This window comes from Oppia nitens, unplaced genomic scaffold, assembly GCF_028296485.1.
Source record: "Oppia nitens isolate AA-2021 unplaced genomic scaffold, nextdenovo-longstitch-racon4-pilon3 scaffold1_pilon_pilon_pilon, whole genome shotgun sequence".
NCBI lineage: Eukaryota > Metazoa > Arthropoda > Arachnida > Sarcoptiformes > Oppiidae > Oppia > Oppia nitens.
Window position 1 is genome coordinate 6,388,591 of NW_026533199.1, and position 20,034 is coordinate 6,408,624.

Sequence of the window (20,034 nt, forward strand, 5' to 3'; positions counted from 1 at the left end):
TATATATACAAATGTAAATTTTTATATATTAATATCATGTTATAGTTTAAAAAAAAAAAAATATTTTTAAAATGTTAATTAGATATACAGTAAATAATAATATTTACTAAATATACTATTTGCTATAACTTATAGCCTATAAGTATAAATTGGTATAAACATTTATATAGGTTATAAAATGTACATAGGTAAAAATGTTATTTTTATTGAAAAAGTTCCGGTAAATCGATAAAATAAATCATAAAAAATATTAATTATAAAAATATATATAATATATTGATTGAACCAAAAAAGAGGTCAATAAAAGTACAAACAGTTTGCACTCCTGTTTGTACTCTAATTTTGTACTCTCGTCTAATATTTTGATTTTTCTAAAACAAGTTTATAGTCACAACAAAAATACAAAACAGACCTTGAATTTGGAAATAAAACATTTTTGTGTGAAATAATTATTACAAACTTATAATATATAACCCGAGTCATGAATTTATATTTATTTATTTTTAAATTGTAATAAAACTTAATGAAAAAAAAATATTTTTTGTTATGAAAAAAAGTTTCTATTTATAAAATATTATTTAAACAAAAGTCCTTCGTATGTTATTTTCTATTCAATGGACATATGACTAAAAAACTTGTTTTTTAAAAATTATAAAACTAATAAAGATTGACTTTATTTCATATGATGTAATAAATTTCATAAAATCAAAAGTTATATTTATTGATGTAAAACACAAGATATATCTCTATATAACTCATATAATACAAAGTCTTTTTCCGTTTCTATTAATAAAAGCTTAGTTTGTGATCAAATTTCACCACAAGTTTATTAATAATATCAAAGTTTAATAACAATTATCATTTGTATGTGTCTTATAAAAGCCGTGTTTTACAGACATACAAAAATTATAACAATTTTTATTTTACAGTATATTTTCTAAATAAAAGAATAGTTGATATAATTTTTAAAACGTGTTATTAGTTTATTATGAAAATCAAAATATTCCGATACATGTGTTAAATAAAGGCATATATTTGGACGTATAGTATAACACAAGTGTTTGAATGGAAAAGTTTACGTCGCGGGCAATCCCTTCACTCAAACAGTAGTATTATAGCTATTAATGCTATTAATAGTAAATCGTTGTATAAATCGTTGGGTCTAAAGCACGACTCGTGTGTTTTCTGATAAAACTTTCCATAAGTTTACCAACAATTATATCCTCACATAAAGACAGTACATATTATCAGACTTTTGCATTACCTGTACTTTAGAGTAAGTCCTCAGTCACTCCTCACTCATATTATCTTATTTTACAGAATATATAGTATTTTTACAAACCATATAAAAGTCAGAATTTCTTTAATTCAGTCATTCATTTGAAAACTGCTTTCAAAAGAAAAAGTTTTTAAACAGACTTCAAACTAATTTTATTAAATTTTTAGTTTTTGAAACTTTAGTTTAATTATATATATGTTAGACCTATTGATTATTGTAAGAAATATTAAAAATGAATCGTTCAAAATCAATTCAGACTTCGAAGAAAATGCAAAACTGTGGTCAAACAGGTCTAATAGAGAAGATGTTGTGCGCCGGATCTGCTGCCTGTATGGCAGATATCGCGACTTTTCCATTAGATGTAAGTAATCAATAATTTTGTTATAATTAAAACTATAACTTATTATATAATTTTTAACAAATAGGTGGCAAAAGTTCGTTTACAAATCCAATCTTCTTCGGTCTCTAAAATTGCTTCAAATGTGCTGACACTTCAGGCAAATGGTTTGGCTGCCCATCAATACAGTGGACTCTTTGGAACACTTATAGGAATGGCTCGCAATGAAGGTATCGGTGCCCTATATGGAGGTATTGGACCCGGACTTCAAAGACAGTGTGTGTTTGCATCACTCAGAATAGGACTATACGAACCGGTTAAGGATATCTATACAAGAAAACTGAATTTAGGTGAAAATGCCGCTTCTATTATGACTATTAGAATTATTTCTGGCATAACTACCGGTGCTATTGCCATAACTGTTGCTCAGGTAATTCATTTTAATATCTCTTGTAAAGTATAATAATTTAATAAAATCAATGACTAAACAGCCAACAGATCTGGTGAAAGTACGAATGCAGGCCCAGAGTAGACAAACCGGTGGCCGTCCTGTATATAACAACTCAATTCACGCCTATAAGACAATCTATGCATCTGAAGGCCTGAAAGGTTTATGGAAAGGATTGGGACCTAATATTCTTCGTAATTCTGTAGTAAACGCCGCAGAGCTGGTCTGTTACGACACTATCAAAGAATTATTGTTAAATTATGGAATATTCAGAGACGGACTTCCCTGTCATTTCAGCGCCGCTTTTACAGGTATTTACACTAATCAATGTTATGTAAGCAAATAATCTATTATTTATTTTAATTATTGCAATTATTTTAATAAATAAAAAGCTGGCTTTTGTGCAACTTTGGTGTCGAGTCCTATAGATGTTGTCAAAACTCGGTATATGAACTCTACGGGACAGTACTCTAGTGTAATACATTGTGCGAAGACATTGGCCAAACAGGGAGGCTTTTCCGCCTTCTATAAGGGGTTGGCTATTATAATGATAATTAACACCTATTTATTTGATGACTAATTTATATGATATTACAAATAGGTTTACGCCATCATTCATGCGATTGGGTTCTTGGAATGTCTGTATGTTTGTCACATTTGAACAGTTGAAGAGATTGAGTAATAATTGGAAGAGTGAGAGACAAAGTAAAAGCAGTAATAAATCAAGTCTTGTGGTACTCACAAAACCGGCCACTCTTTGAGTATTGATGTCATCACTTAATTATATTTATTTATTACAATTATACTATCATTAATACAATATATTATCTCATCAATGGTTTGATTCAAATCAATAATCAAAGTCCATATCGGAACAGACCTTTAAACAGATTATTAAGTCATTAAATTTGTACTCATTTTCTAATGTCTTTAATCTATAATTATGTGATATTTGTTTATTCACTTATTATTTGTTATATATTTATATTTTATTTTTACAAATTATTTAAACAATTGATTTTTATTTAAATATTTTATTATAATTACAATGACTTATTTGATTAATAAATATTAAAATTTAAAAATTTGAATATAAATGATTAATATTAATAGTAAATATTACTTTTAATCTATATTGATAATTTTATTTACTATTAATATATTATTTATTTTAAATAATATTAATACAGTATGATACAGTATATAAAGTATATAACATCATATACTGTACAATATTAATAATTATGAATATTTATAAAATCATTAATAAATCAACTAAAGTGACTGCTATTGAAAAATGTAGATACAGTTCATAGTTTTTAGCTTCTAATATAAAAATATTATTGTAATGATTTTATAAGCAGTATTTTAAAATTCATTCATATATTTCACTTATGTAATTAAATATGTAACTATATATATCAAATGTATAACTAAATCTATAATAATTTATAATATATAGTTAATGTTTTGTATCTAATAATAGTTATGTTTAATTTGTTTTTTAATTCAAATCAATTCAGTTTATTTAAAGAGTAAAGTATCACCTTTTAGGTGTTTTTCATACATCAACTCTATTACAGTATTATAATACTATAAATATTTACTTTTATAATAATTAAATTAATAGTAGATTTCTATAAATTTATAATTAGCAATAATATTTTAACAATATACCTATAATTTGAAATTATAATAAAAATATATTTAGCATTCATTAGAAATAATAATTCAATAGAAAATGTAGAGTACAATAAATATTAATCTATAATGTATTCATGTATTAATTAACGTCTGATATAAATAATTTGTAAAACTTTATACACATTTATGACAATTGAAAACCAGGAAAAAGGCTTTCATTAGGTTTCAATAAATCTGACAAATAATATATAGTTCCGGCCATTCCCTCAAACAAAGAAAATGGTCGGTCAGGTGTACGACATCCATGTTCTCCATACCGACCACACCAGAGCCCAAACTTAACAGCTCTATAGTAATACTTGACATCATTAGTCAGTTGATATAATCTAAGAAATGCATATCCATTTCCAGCCACTCCGTGACATAAGCCATAACCTGATTGTATAAAACAATTATTATTACTATTATATTCTTAACTGACTCTTAACTCAGATTCAATCACTCATTCAATTCAATTATGTCTTACCTTTAGTTAAGAGTCCTCTCTTCCAAATACATTCACAACAATCTTTGGCTGCCATTAGGTATTTGTCTTCATTGAACACCCGATAAGCCAATGCAAACAAATGTACGGCACCGGGACTTCCGTGACACCAATGAACTAAAATGTCTCTGTAATTGCGTAAACTCGATGGATAATTACCCGTAGATAATCTGAGTCCAAAAATAAATTCAATGGTAGGCTTAATGTAATTATTTAGTTCATCTTCTGTAAGATATTTGTTTGCCTCTAACAACATATAGATAATACCAACTAATCCGTGTGCGGCACCAATATATACCTTTTCGTGCCAGTAATACATAAGCGGACACTTATCGTTAACTTTATCCTTAATTGCTGTCTTCAAACCCGATTGAATGATAGTATTGACAACAGATCTGATGTCATCGTCAGTAATATATTGATCCGAGTGTTCAATATATTTGCGGACAAAAAGTAATGAATAAAGAAGACCAGATCTTCCGTAAAGTACTTCATCGGGAATATCATTAGACAAATCGTTTGCAAACTTAACCATTGGTTTCATTTGTCTCAAAATCATATTACAATCATTTGGACGATCTCTCAGGTGATAAACCAATGCTTTGATAGCAAATAGTGAAGAATCACCGCAAATAAAGGTTACTTTTTTGGCATTCAATTCACCCGTCGGTTCAAGAATTACCAACGATTTGTTTAGAAACTTGCGGTCATTGAGGACACGAAACAATTGAACAAACAGTAAGCCATAACCAGTACTTCCAGTATAAACACTGTAATTATTTTCATCGAGAATATCATCAAAGTTTGACTCCAAATGTTTGGTAAGTCGAGTGACACTTCGCAAGAAGTAATCTTTGGTGTCATCATTGAGTTGACCACTAGTTTGATCCAAAATATCGTTTAACGGACTATAATCTTGAAAATTGTTGTCAAAGTATCGCTTCTCTGTCATCATTAGTCTTCAATTGTGTCTTCAATTGTGTCTTCAATTGTGTCTTCAATTGTGTCTTCAATTGTGTCTTCAATTGTGTCTTCAATTGTGTCTTCAATTGTGTCTTCAATTGTGTCTTCAATTGTGTCTTCAATTGTGTCTTCAATTGTGTCTTCAATTGTGTCTTCAATTGTGTCTTCAATTGTGTCTTCAATTGTGTCTTCAATTGTGTCTTCAATTGTGTCTTCAATTGTGTCTTCAATTGTGTCCACAAATTGTCTCAAATTATATTCAAATTCAAACAAATGTCACTTCAATTCATTCAATAAATACGTATAAAATATAAAATATTTTAAATTAATTTTAATTAAATAATAAATTTGTGACAAATATGTTATAAAATAATTTCAATAAATTTATTAATTGTATTTAAAAATAATTTATTTTATAAAATAATATTAAATTTTCATAATTTTATTAAACTTTAGAAATACTTTTTGATAAACAAATTGTTGACATAATTGATGGCAAAAGTATTGACATGTTTTCAGTGACTGTTTGTATTGCAAACACATGTCATTTGTTTATGAATTTAATTCAATTATTATTATTTAATTAATTAATGATTTAAACAGTGTTTTTGAGACAAATTGTTAATATTTACTGTTATTTAGTATTATATCAATTGATTTGATGGTCAGATATGAGACACTCGAGGATTGCCAAAAGTAAAAGACACAAAAAGCTTAAAATTGTCCCCAATTGTGACGATGAAGACATCGCCGATAGACATGTCTCACAAAAGTATAATAATTTGATATATTTTTTGATAATTACTTGATTTGTGTTTCAAATGATGTATTGATAGAAATCTTTGCGATCAATTCATACCAAGAAAGTGGACACAAATTTGCCAAATGAAACAACTGTTGACTGAGAAAAACAAACTCAAGAAGAAAAGGAAAAAGAAAAATATGAAAGAATTGATTACTGGTTTGACTTTTATTATCATTAATTGTTTGATAATATAAGTCATCAAATGATTAACTTTTTATTATTTTTAATTTAAAAGTGAGGATCAATTCGGATGTCATAGAGAAAGGAATGACAAGAAATGATAAGCCATTGCCGTCAGTGATTGAACAGGGATTGTATGAAAGTCAGTCACATTTCTTAAGCCGTTTATCTCGATTGTCGGCCAAAGCACGGGCTGAGGCCAACATTGAAGAGAGATTTGATGTCGATTTCTGTGAGAAGTTAGACACATCTGACGATAAAACTAATGCTATGACTGATACTAAAGGAAAAGCAAAGAATATTAAGAAAAATGAGAGAAAAAAACTTAAAAGGAAAAGACATAACAAAGAGACCTCTTTTGATCACTTGGAAGATAACGTCTTATTTGGTGAACGAGTCGATGAACCGCCAAATTTGAATGCTTTTAATTTTAAAAAGAAATTAAAAACCAAATAAATGACATCAAATAAATCAAACATTTGTACATTATTTTAATGTTATTATAAATAAAAAGTATATTATTTTTTTACTATTTACAGCTACAGTATTGCCAATAAATTGAAATTAAAATGAAACATATTTGGATTGTTTTATTTAAGATATCAATCAACACAATAGAGTTTCAAGTGATTCACAAATAATCACTACTTTTGTTATTCTTGATATTGTCTTATACTGTAATGTGTAGTGTATTATGAAGTTTAGCTAATGTTAAGTACAGTATGTTATTGTAAGTGAAAAATAACTGAAGACAGTATTTGATCCAAGTTTTACTCATTGAAAACAAATGCATTTTAGTTATATTTTTATAAAAAAAAAGATAATTATTTAACATTTATAAAATTTTAATTAAATTAAATTAGTTCTTATTGTTTAATTAAATTTAATTACATAATAATGTTTTTGATTGTTTCAATGTTGATAAATTGCATTTTGTTTTTTTTTTTAAATAAATTATTATATTTTGTTGACTTTTATTGATTTATTTTACTTTTTGTCAATTTTTGTTATATTATATTTATTATTATTAACTTAATACTAAATATGATGTAATTTAAATCATTATATCATATAATTTATATGAGATAAAGAAGATAAATACAGTATATGAACAAAATAATAAACAAAACCTAATAATAGTGAGAAAATCGGATTTCATTAAACGTACAAAAGTTTTAAATTCAATGAATAAATAAACAAAATGTTAGTTTAGTCTTGTTTTTCATTGATTTATTACTTTATAATAATATACTGTAAATAATTTTGATGTCAAATGATATACATTTTAGAAAACGTTATAATTAATTAGTTGAATATTAAAAAAACTAATTTACATTTTTATATCTTATGATACAAAACTTCAAGCTATTGTTATTAAAATATTGTATAAAATACATGTAAAGTAGAGTAATATTCAGTATTAAAGTATTTTAGAGATTCATTGTTGCACTGAACACATGCTTTTGAGAGATACACTACCAGTAATACTAATGTAAAGTATTAATACATATTAAGTATTTATGATTATTATGCACTAAATTACTAATAGTTATGCTTATGAAAAAATTATGATAATAATGATAGAGTAATCAAAAATAATTAAAAAATATTGGTCATTACTAATTAATTTTAAAATTTTATTTTATTATTAAATAGTTAATTTTTTGATATTTTATAATTTCTCTTTAAATATAGAATTATAAAACTTAATACAATTGACAGTAAATACACATTATTTTATTTGACATTATATAATATGACAATAAAAGCTGTAGTCATAAATATTAATTAATATTAATAAATTCAATATTATATAACCTTGCAATTTATTTATTTTTAAGCACATATAAATTGATTAAATTAGTATATTATTCATGCAGTTATGTTTAGTGACCATCACATGATTAGATTTAAACTGAAAATTATTATTAGATTTGTTTTGCATTCATAGGATAATTGTATTGAGACATAGAGTTTGTAAAGTTATAGTTAAGAACAAGTCTTAATAAATATTATATTTTTTGCCTAATATTCGAAATTTGTTTTTCTAGAGAATCATAGATTTAATAAATAATTTTAATTAAAACCAATTTGTTTTTTAACTATTTGTGAAATGAGTAAAACATATGCCATACGATAAATGAGGCAAAAAAGTCAAATGCTATATCAATCAAATGGCAGTAAAAGACAACAAAATAAAATAAAATTTGTTTTTTGAATTTGAGTTTAAAAACATTTATTAAAATAGAGTAAAAATTCAATTTTTAAGATTAACTTTTTATTGCTATAAAATATTGATTACAAATAAGAAACAAAGCCTTAATAGTCCAATAACTTTGATTAACTGAGGATTCACTCGTATATACAGTATATACAGTATATATTTATATAGTATTTTGTAATAATCTATATAATAGAATAGTATAAGAGTATAAACATTAGTGTAAATTTATATAAGATTTTAAGTGCATTATATATAAAACATAAAAAATAATAAATAATGAAAAGAGAAGAAAACAAATTTTGGGATTTTATGTATGGAATGGTATGGTATGTATGGTATGAATGCTGTGGTAGAGCCGGGAGAGCCGTATCGCTGCCGTTGCGCCAAACAAAGTGCCAGTCAAAGGTTGGACTCCTGCTATTCGTAGGCGGAGTGCTTTTATTCTGTGTGTGAGGTAAGCCCTGAGCCTAAGGTGTCGATGCATTTATTCATTGAGTGTTAGTCTCTTATATGAAGCCACTTCTTCACACATTTCCACTCATTTACTGATAATACTCACAACTCGGCCATCAATGCAATTGTATTTTTATCTGATATCAGTGACCACTCATAGTAATCATTCAATTAGATCTTTAAATTTAAGCTAAACTTAGTACACAAAACAAGTGCTTCCCATTTGTCTAAATGCTAGTTAAGTGTATATCTCTCTCTCCTGGTGTCCAACACTTGTCCAATACTATCAATTTATTTTGATTTGATTTGTGTTAAAAAATACAACCAAAAGAAAAATTGGATAATAAAATCAACGACTAATGTATTTCTCAAGTCATTATTGCAATCATTGTGTGTGTTATATATAGTGTTCAATAAATAACAAATAATTTCATTGAAATAACTATACACTAGTTGTAAGCTTAACTTATTTTCACTCTCAACCTGTGGCTTAACAAAGTTTTGCAACATTTTTAGGTTAAGACACTTTATACTAGTATCTCAATAATGACTTTTATTGAGAGACAATGGCATACAAGTGCTGAACATTGATTTGATGAGATATACCAAAACTTACTCACGATTTAAGTCTTGTTAAAGACTCTTAAGATTAAAGTCAAAAATAAAGCAAAATATAGCCATAAAGTTTAGACATAATAACAAGTTGTGTGAATAATAATAAGCCTCGCAAATAAAAATCCATTGAAAATCTATTGGCGTTACCATTGAATCCAATCGGAAACATAATAATAAGTTTAAGACGAGAAACGCCTTCCCATTACATTTAACCAGCAATTTGTGCCAACGATTCCACTCTTAACAATAAATATGATTGAAGTCTACCAGAAACGGGCCCTCACTTACCTTATATTACTGGTGACCTACACTGTCTTCAACTACAAGACTATTGTAGTCAACTCATCCTTTTTGACTCTCTTCTCACCACAAACTGAACCATTGGATCCATGTTATGATGAGTTAGGTATGTCTATCATTATATAACTTAACAATAGTACTTAACAATATCTAATCTAACCTAAAAATAATTTATCATAGCCTATACTATCATAAAAATAACGTGAATTATACCAAAAACAAACCTAAAGTTTACCATAACATGACATAACATAGCAAAACAATGATACACTTGACTATCAATAAAATAGTTTAAATTAAAGTTGAATAAAATCATTTTTTGCTTAAAAATTTTAATTAATAAACTTCATTTGACATTTAATTTGTTAATAATAATATTCAATGCAATAAAAATGCAATTTTTAATACCTCTCTATAGTATAGACTCTATACTAAAATCTACATAATATATTAATATATTAATATTACTGAACATATTTTAACTAAACATATACATAGTTAGTATGTAGTTATATAAGCTATCAATCAACTTATTTCACATTTTTATCATATTATTTACATATTATGTTGGTTTTTATTCTAGAATTATGATTTTACATTAAAATATTGTGTAAATAAAAATTTATTTATTTATATCATGAAAACAGTAGTCATAAAGATTTACACATTTTTTAAAAACGCAGGAAATCCTCGACGATGTATACCTGACTTTGTGAACGCGGCGTTTAATAAAGAAGTTAAGGTTTGTCTTACTTTTAAACAATTATATTAATTTTTTAAACCAACTTTCATTTTAAACAAATATATATAATAAATAAATATACTCTTAGACACGTTTTGTTTGCATGTTAGGTGTATTCATTTTTTATATTACAAAAATAAACAAATTGAAAAGTTTAAATAAATTTTTATACTAAATTTGATATATTTGTATAAATAAATTAGCTTTTTAAAGTAGTTTTATTTTATGTAATATAGTAAATAATAACCTGAAAATAAGTTAGTACTTAACTTATACTGCTTTAATGTTAAATATTGTATATATATATATATTTGTATGAAATTTGACTAAATTGTTGATTTTATGAAAAGTAAGACTATATTTGTTAGATAAATCCTAATCATAATTGTATGACTGTCTGTCTATATATGGAATCTATTAGGTGTCGAGTGAATGTGGTAATCCTCCTTCACGTTTATGTATTGCCACAAACAATGATAGGGGAGATATAGTAAAGGATTGTCAGATTTGTGATATCAATGATCCCAAGCGTCGACATCCGGCATCATATCTGACTGATCTGAATAATCCAAATAACCTGAGCTGTTGGATATCAGAGCCCCTAAGTCAGGGCAATCAAAATGTTACTCTAACCCTAAGTCTAAGCAAAAAATATGAGTTGACTTATATTAGTTTACAATTTTGTGCCGCAAAACCCGATTCAATGGCTATTTTTAAAAGTATGGACTACGGGGAGACTTGGCATCCATTTCAATACTATTCGAGTCAATGCAGAAAAGTTTACGGCAGACAAAACAGAGCCGCTATTACTAAAGGTTTCACTTTACTATTATTAATAAGTGTTGATATTATTTGAATGACTAATATATAGTATTTATATTGATTTAAATATTGAAATGATGGGTCACTCAATGAAATAGCCAACGAACAGGAACCTCTCTGTGCTGATTCCAATACTGAGCCCATTCCAGGTGCGAGAGTGGCCTTTAGTACTCTCGAAGGACGACCATCTGCTTATGATTTTGACAACAGTCCAGTACTACAGGATTGGGTCACTGCTACCGACATTAGGATTGTATTCAACAGGTTTATCATTTTTTTAAATTAAATTTCAATCATTCACTGCATTTGCATATTTAAAAAAATAAATGATTGGTTTATTAATGAAAAATTGAAATTAGAATAAATGTGAAAACACAGACATCCGAGACAACCACAATATACACCATCGATGATAACATAACCGACTCATCAAACGACTTGACAAAACCATCAGACGCTGTATATTATGCCGTATCAGATCTGGCAGTAGGCGGTAGATGCAAGTGTCAGTACCAACGCTTTTACAAATTTTATTACATAAAAAATAAAATATAAAAATGAAAATAAATTTAAGAATTTAATATTTTTCTTCATTTTCAACGTGTAAATCCCTTTTCATTGGCACCGGTAGGCAATGGACACGCATCCAAGTGAGTCAATTTAATTTATATTCACAATTTTGTTTAACTTATAATAAAAAACAATTTTACACTTTATTATAATTGAAAATTTGAAATTGAATTTGTATTATATTTAATAAAGAAAAGTTTAGGGTGTGTTTATATACGTGTGTTAAATAAAATATGTTATAATATAATAGTAATACTGTACTATGTATGCATCTATTAAAAGATCATATAAAATTTTTTATAAATATTTTCTTTCAATTTAATTTATAATTTATATATAAAACTTAACTAAAGTGTAATATTTCTCATTTCAGATGTGTCTACAATAAAGACAAAAAATTAGTTTGCGACTGTAAGGTAATTGATATTTTAATAATAATAAGATTGTATATTATTGTATATATTAATAATAAATAATAAAATTGCTAAAACAGCACAACACGGCTGGAAATGATTGTGAGAAGTGTAAGCCTTTCCACTTTGACAGACCCTGGGCTCGGGCCACGGCTTTTGACGCTCATGAGTGCACTCGTATGTCTTTAAATTAATTTTTATATTTAAATTCTTTAACAAAATCGTCACTTTTATTGCCTAAAAGAAATAATAATATTATATTAGAGTTGAATAAATGCATGAATAACTAGAATGGCATTAAGTGATGGTTCATATGAGAGGAGAGCCATAAAATAACGTATAACTTAACTCAATATTCTTGTGCCGACTCTATTGATGAAGAGAGAGAGAGAGAGAGAGAGAGAGAGAGAGAGAGAGAGAGAGAGAGAGAGAGAGAGTAAGAGGGGATCATAAGGAGCGGTAATAGAAGAATGTGTTGTTTGTACTGTATATATACACTATGTTTGCTGTTATATACATTTAACTCCCAATCTATTACTTTAATACTAATGATATGACCCAAAGCTAAGCTCTAAAATGCTATTTTAATCAGAAATAGATAGTGAAAAGTATATTATTCGCATCAATTCATGTCTAATATAGCATATAATTCAAGAGATACATAACTGTATCTCTTTTCTTAAGTCATTTAGTGATAAATACTGTAAATGTCTTTTAAGTGATATCTTTTCTGATGTTCTCTTAATAATATAATCACTAAATGGTTGGCCTTTTTTGATGACCTCATGTGCTAAATGTTTTCATTTTATTGTTGTGATTAGTATAGGACTAACTGAATGAATGATATGATGTATTTGTTGACTATTGTCAATATTTTTGGTGACATGCAGTCTGAAAAAGCAAACAAATATATTGTGAAAATGTGTTGAATTGAACTATAAATCGGTCTGAAATCATGCATTGCTACTGATTACTAGTGGTGTACCTCCAGAGCACAGGCCGTTTCTAAAGGAATTTCTATGACTAATCTCAATGGGAATTACTAATAAAAGCTTAGTATTTGTTGGAAGTGTTTATTTGAAAAGCGGTTATATTATGGGTCTTACAGTGAGTCAAATTAGCTTTTATATTATGATGAAAAAAGCGAGAAAAGCAAATGCATTAAAATTTGCCATTCATTTCACTTGTTTTCCACATACTGTATACCACACTATACGGTATATGAGATATTTATAGTGTAAGGTATTTTGCTAGCGTTACCTTTTGTATGGCACAGGTAGGAGTCTATGATAACATAGATAGGAGAGTCAGGGAAAGGTATTGGTATTGGCAATTGTGTTGGTCATGTTTTTTGGCACATTTGCCTCATTCAGTACTACCAGCAGATGTTCTCATAGTAGGTATGACTACTATTACTTCAACTCTCAAATCTTGTCGTATAACACAATATTTACCAAAAATATAACTTTTTGGTTATTGGTATGCCTTTAGGATTCCTATTAGTTTTTGCTACAAATGTATTGCAACTGTAATAGTATTGAAAACATTTTTTACATTTTTGCATTCAAATAGTTTTAGAGGGAAAACTTTATTTTGTTGAACATTATACGGCATAAACTTTTATTAATTGTTTATTATGTCCTATAATTATGTGTTAAAGCATTCAAATTTAAACTAACTTAAATTATTTTCAAGGTAATAATTAATACAGTATTTTACTAGACTTTTAGTGATAGAGATTATTTTTAATACAAAATACACTACATTTATTGACTCAATTTTAAAATTTATTACTATTAAATGTAAAATGGCTAAATATTAATAAAAATTAAGAAAAATAAAACATAAATTTTTATTATCCTTTTTATCTAAATCCCTGATTTAATAAATAGATAGAAATTTTATTATGCAAAAAATATAGCACAAAAATATTTAAAATTAATAAATGACAAAATATAGAATATAGTAATAATCAGTGTTGACAGAGACAAAAAGATTTGTATAATACAAATCGTATTAAGTACAATACAATGTATAATACATGGTCAATTTTGCTTACAAACAAAATTTAGCGTCACCTAGTGTTTAAAGTATTGATATAAGCATAGTTCTATAATATAGAGTTAATATTTTTTATCGAATTTCTATTATTAATTATTTTTATCAATTATTCAATAAATTATTTTAAATTATTTCATTAATATTTTTTAAAAACGATTTTTATAACAATACTGATTATTCTCTAGTAATATAAATTAGTTTTTAAAATTGTATAATACAAGCAGAACATTGTATTATACAAAATTCAAAACCTTGTATTTTTCCAACCCTTGTAATAATAAATATAATTTATATTTAACTGAAAGCCTGCAACTGTAACCTTCACGCCCGCAAATGTCGGTTCAATATGGAGTTATACAAACTGTCCGGTCGTAAGAGTGGTGGGGTTTGCCTCAAGTGTCGGCACAACACCGCTGGCAGACATTGCCATTATTGCAAAGAAGGTATTCATTATATTTTTATTTATCGATATTTATTTGTCATTATATATAATTTATATATCGATACGTAGCATATTGTGTATTGTATAGATTTTTTAAACATTTTATTTTTAATGTTAGATAATTTATATAAAAATTATAATAATAATTTAAAAATGAAAAAGTAATTAATTTTACTGAAACATTTAGATTTAAGTTACATTACTGTTATCATATTTGTAGTTTTTTTTAATAAAAATTGCAAAAAATGTTATTAAAACGGTTTAATTAATTATTAGGTTATTTTCGGGACTCAGCAAAACCCATCACTCATAGAAAGGCGTGCAAACGTGAGTAAACTGGGCTTTAATTTTTTACTTATGTTTATTACATTTATTGATATTTTATAATATATTTTTTAATACAAGCGTGTAATCTTAAATTAAAAAGCACTGTTAATTTGCTGAATAACCAAATGAAATAATTAGATTTTAATTAAAAGTAATAATCTGTAAGCAATTAAATGTTTAAAAAAAAGTTTTTAAACAGTTTTTGAAACAATTAAATTTTATAACATTAATTTATTATTATTATACCTGTAATATATTTTTAGTTATTTAAATTTATTTGACTAATATCTATGACATAGAGTAAGTTAATTTATTGTTTTATGAGTATCTTAAAAAGTAGTTGTCTTTAAACAATAGAAAGTATATTGAATATACTGTATTTATTATGAAAACATTTTTGATGCAATAAGTGAATATAGTATATAATATTTATTAAAATAATATTTTAACCCATACAAAATGATTCTTACTAAACTTACTATAATAATAATTTTTGAATAATATAATTTTACAATTAGTTGTCAAATAGTTAATATACTGTATATAAATAAGTGAAGTTTAATAAAATTTTATAACATTTATTATATACATTATAAACATTTAACAAATATTATACACAAATAATAACTTTAAATTTCAATGTAAATATTAGTGGTATTAGTGAAGTGATAAACATTTATCAATCATATAGAGTGTGACTGTCATCCAGTGGGTAGTTCTGGACGAAACTGTAACATAACGAGTGGTCAGTGCCAATGCAAACCCGGTGTTACCGGCATTAGTTGCAACAGATGTGCTAAAGTGAGTCATAAATGCATCACTTTTGATAATTTTCTCAATATTATATATACAGTATATATACTGTATTTAAATATTATTAATTGAAAATAAACATATATAACATCTAATTATTTATATATTAATCAATTTCTTATATAGTGTATTATTAGTAGTTAAATAATACTAACTGGAAATTAACTGTATTTTAACACTTAGGGATATCAACAATCAAGATCTCCAGTACAACCGTGCATAAGTTAGTAATAGTATTAGTATTAGCTTTATTTATAATTATATTTATTTATTTAAGATAAAATTGATTGAAAACATTTTGTTGGCTTTTTATTTATTTAGAGATCCCACAAAATAATGACATATCGTTTGCATCAATGGAGACAACATCAGAGCCCGACTCTGATTCCGGTATATATAGTATTTTCTATATATATAATAGATTTTATTTAAAGCAGTATTTATGATATGAATCATATATTGACTGAAATATTGGTGTTATTATTGTCATTATTTAGGCGATAGTTGTTCGTCGTGTCAATACTCGACCCAAAGAGTAAATCTGCGTAAATATTGCAAAAGAGATTTCGGTAAGTCATAGACTTAATGGTAGGGCTATGACTGCCCCACCATTGATATTGTCATATATAGTAATCGGGACTTTAATAACACGGATGAATGCTGTGCTTAACTTATGTCTGATGAGAGATGAGAGGATATCCCTTGAGTTGAGCACTACTGCTCTCAATGATACTGTGGCCGCAAATGTGTGCCTAAAAGCCAAACCTAAAACTCTATAGCAATCAAAATGCTTGGGTGTTGTTGTCTAACATTACAGCCATACACAGTATATGATATACTTATAGACACGTATCCAACGTTTCCATTGAATTACATTAAAACTGTTGTACATTGTATGCCAATATATGCTATATTAATAATGCCTGCGTCCACATTGACATCCATAGAGATCCCCATCCTTTAGATCCCCATCCATGGCATCAGTGGTATTGAACACATACTTGACTACATATATCTTTCGCTTCACTTTCTCTATGAGTCATACATTGAGACCAATTTTAGGCAACGTTAGCAACGGATCCGAGAAATGCCTTACTTTTGTTGTTCCTTTGCTACCAAATATCTCACTATTTTTGACACCATTTTCATCAATAATGGCAAAACTTTGCTACTTTTAGTAATCGCTTCAATGAATCGTATATTTGATTAAAAGGCAAAACATATGTTTTGAAGTATCACTTATGAGTGTTGGTGTCGAACCATAGATACACTGGACTTTCATTTAGTGTCATTTCATTGCTTTAACCAATTTGTTTAATACTAACACCAGAACCCACTCAACCATTTATTGATATTTATTATACCATATTTATATAAAATATTATTACATAACATTTATAACATTTGTTTTTATTAATAGCATTTCTCTATAATCACTCATTTGTTTAAATTATGAAAAAACATGATATGTTATAAAAACATGTATTACTACTAAATTATGTAGTTTTTCAACAATAATTAAGACTAAATTATCAAACATTTACAATGATTATGATTTAAGTTTATTTACAGTGCCATAAATAAAATTGTTGATATATGACTTGAAATAACATGTTTTCTGCTTTATATCACATTTTCGTAAATCACATCCCAATGAATCCTAACATTTACTGACATATTTTGAGACCATTTCAAGACTGTCTTATCAGTGAAACTTTTTTTCATTTGTTTTTTAGCAAAAAACTAGTAAATATCAGTTCAATAATTTCTAGGCTATATATTATGATATAAGCAGACAGTTTGCCAAATGTAGTTAACTTCGGTATAGTATTGAAGTCGTCCGCACTTTTATCATAAGTCTCGTGAGATTTTCCTCTTCTAGTTGTTTAATAGCGTTGAAAGTTATATTTAATGGGAAAGCCATTCGGAAACAGTGGTGTGAATACCATAACGTCAATAATTCACAGACTAAGCTTATATAGTATTTAGCAAAAAGGGTTGACTCATTGAATACCCGCTCAATAATTATAATGACGACAATTATGTGATCAAAATGATTGTATTGGCGGAGAGTTACTGTTAAGTTGTTTATTAAAATTTATGGCACATATTCTGCTGTCTCATTGGTGTCACTAATATTATCTCAAGAAAACAGACCATAGATTAGCTGAAAATTACATTTTGATGAACATATGAACATTATGTTGAATTATAAGTAAATTTTTGCATATATTTCAAGTCATTTATAAAGTCATATTTAGAAGCATAAAAATCTTTATTTATTATTTAAATAAATTTAACGAATGAAAAACAATTTTAAAATTTATTTTTTACTTCAAAAAACTAATCTTTTATTAGCTTTTTTTGTATAGTTTTGTTCACAAACAGGCATTTGGAGAATGTGTTCATAAAAATATATTGTTTGCCATTCTTTGAGTTTTATTTTGTTAGAGTAGAAGTTAGATCTCATTTTGGGTAACATATCTTCAAATGAATTGAACGGCATATTTATAGTCCTCCCTAATAGAGTTGGAATAACAATAATAATATATAAACACTTTTGGTATAAACCATTATTTGTCGTTACCGTTATGGGTATGCGATTTGGGATTGCATTTATAAAAGTGATAGTAAATGTGAAAGTAGGGTGGTCAACTGTCACCAATTTATACAAATATAAGGTACATGAGCTCACTTAAAAAACATTAGCCAAACAATGACTTATTTGATAATTTTTCAGTTTTGAAAATAATTAAAAATACAATTTAACAAACTAATATTAAGTACTTTATATTTGTATTGAAATATCAAAGAATTCATGTATAAACTAAACAAAAAAGTAATTTATCTAAATATAAATCAAATAATAATTATTGACTTTTAAAAATTAATGTAAGTTAAATAACAATTATTTATTATCATCTAATAGAATTATATTAARCAATGTTAGTCAGAATTGAAATTCCGGTATTTTTTCAGAAAACTATTTTCATTGTCCATATGTTTACTTTAKAATTTTTGGTTACTCTACAGTATATGAAAGATTTCTATAGACAATAATAGTGAAGACAAATAAGTTACTAACTTATAGAGTATATTGTTATTTATTTTGTTAGCAATTCAGGCAAATATTATATCGCGAGAGACAGTCGGCGATTGGGTTCGCTTTACGATTCAGATTCAGCAGATCTACAAACACGCGACCACTAAATTGAGACGCGGGTCTGAATTTATTTGGGTGCCAATCGACGACCTGGCCTGCAAGTGCCCTAAAATTAGAGTCAAACACACCTACCTAATTTTAGGTATTTCCATTAAATTAATATTAATACTTTACCACAATATAAATTATGTCAACATCACAATAATCTTTCACAATATTTCTTTACTCTAACAAAAAATATGAAAACTTTTAACAAAAACTTGTGTATCATTCAGGAAATGATGAGCGGGAGAGTCAGCCCTCGGGACTGATCGCTGATAGAAGAAGTATTGCTATTGAATGGAAAGAGGAATGGGCTGATCGTATGAGACGATTCCAGACCCGACAGTTCAAAGGAAAGTGCAAACATGAAACTCATGTCTGAAACATATCACTAAACATTATCTCAAACAATGGCCAAACATTTTCTAATGTTTTACCTGATATTACTGTGAAAATACATTATCAATCATTATTGACATACCATTGATAAAGTCATCAACAAATCGTATACATATCTATTGCGATATTATTATACAGTATAAGATTATGTGCCAACAATTTTTGAATTTTGTAATAATTATATAATAGAAAGATAATTATTTGTTTATTAGTTAAATATAATTTTAATGTTATACTGTATACTATTAATAGATGATATTTATAAGTTATACTCAACGTTAAGTATTTATCATAAATCAGATTATGTTGTAGACTATAGAAAATTTCTATACATTATTAAAAATTTTAGTATTATATATAAATTATAATAGAAATATTAAATTATAATAATTATAATTAAATTTAATGTTATGTCGAGTCATTCAGTCATATGAATATTAATATAAAC

The 20,034-nt window shown here is 26.6% G+C and overlaps 4 protein-coding genes across 5 annotated transcripts; 3 read left to right on the plus strand and 1 right to left on the minus strand.

Moving 5' to 3' along the window:
• The first annotated feature begins 946 nt into the window (after window positions 1-946).
• Window positions 947-3,053, plus strand: LOC128951675 (dicarboxylate carrier SLC25A8-like). 2 transcript variants are annotated; one of them, XM_054296924.1, is made up of 6 exons: window positions 947-1,276; window positions 1,536-1,640; window positions 1,705-2,046; window positions 2,108-2,375; window positions 2,457-2,598; window positions 2,666-3,053. In XM_054296924.1, the coding sequence occupies exons 2-6, from the start codon at window positions 1,548-1,550 to the stop codon at window positions 2,823-2,825; spliced, it is 1,005 nt and encodes a 334-aa protein (XP_054152899.1). In that variant the 5' UTR covers window positions 947-1,276; window positions 1,536-1,547; the 3' UTR covers window positions 2,826-3,053. The 2 variants fall into 2 exon arrangements, with proteins under 2 accessions (XP_054152899.1, XP_054152898.1); XM_054296923.1 differs by lacking the exon at window positions 947-1,276 and having other exon boundaries at window positions 1,361-1,640.
• Window positions 3,054-3,846: 793 nt separating this feature from the next.
• LOC128951673 (lanC-like protein 2) lies at window positions 3,847-5,375 on the minus strand. The gene is made up of 2 exons (XM_054296920.1): window positions 4,235-5,375; window positions 3,847-4,143 (listed from the first exon to the last, which is right to left on the minus strand). The coding sequence occupies exons 1-2, from the start codon at window positions 5,205-5,207 to the stop codon at window positions 3,893-3,895; spliced, it is 1,224 nt and encodes a 407-aa protein (XP_054152895.1). The 5' UTR covers window positions 5,208-5,375; the 3' UTR covers window positions 3,847-3,892.
• A 363-nt stretch (window positions 5,376-5,738) lies between these two features.
• On the plus strand, window positions 5,739-6,713 carry LOC128951677 (uncharacterized). Its single transcript, XM_054296926.1, has 3 exons — window positions 5,739-5,987; window positions 6,052-6,176; window positions 6,256-6,713. Exons 1-3 carry the CDS (start codon window positions 5,887-5,889, stop codon window positions 6,654-6,656), a joined length of 627 nt encoding a protein of 208 aa, XP_054152901.1. The 5' UTR covers window positions 5,739-5,886; the 3' UTR covers window positions 6,657-6,713.
• Window positions 6,714-9,331: 2,618 nt separating this feature from the next.
• LOC128951668 (netrin-1-like) lies at window positions 9,332-19,734 on the plus strand. The gene is made up of 16 exons (XM_054296916.1): window positions 9,332-9,898; window positions 10,476-10,534; window positions 10,956-11,349; window positions 11,455-11,620; window positions 11,716-11,861; window positions 11,988-12,006; window positions 12,300-12,342; window positions 12,420-12,516; window positions 14,706-14,843; window positions 15,119-15,169; window positions 15,861-15,970; window positions 16,166-16,205; window positions 16,304-16,372; window positions 16,480-16,551; window positions 19,099-19,287; window positions 19,421-19,734. The coding sequence occupies exons 1-16, from the start codon at window positions 9,745-9,747 to the stop codon at window positions 19,567-19,569; spliced, it is 1,896 nt and encodes a 631-aa protein (XP_054152891.1). The 5' UTR covers window positions 9,332-9,744; the 3' UTR covers window positions 19,570-19,734.
• Window positions 19,735-20,034: the final 300 nt, after the last annotated feature.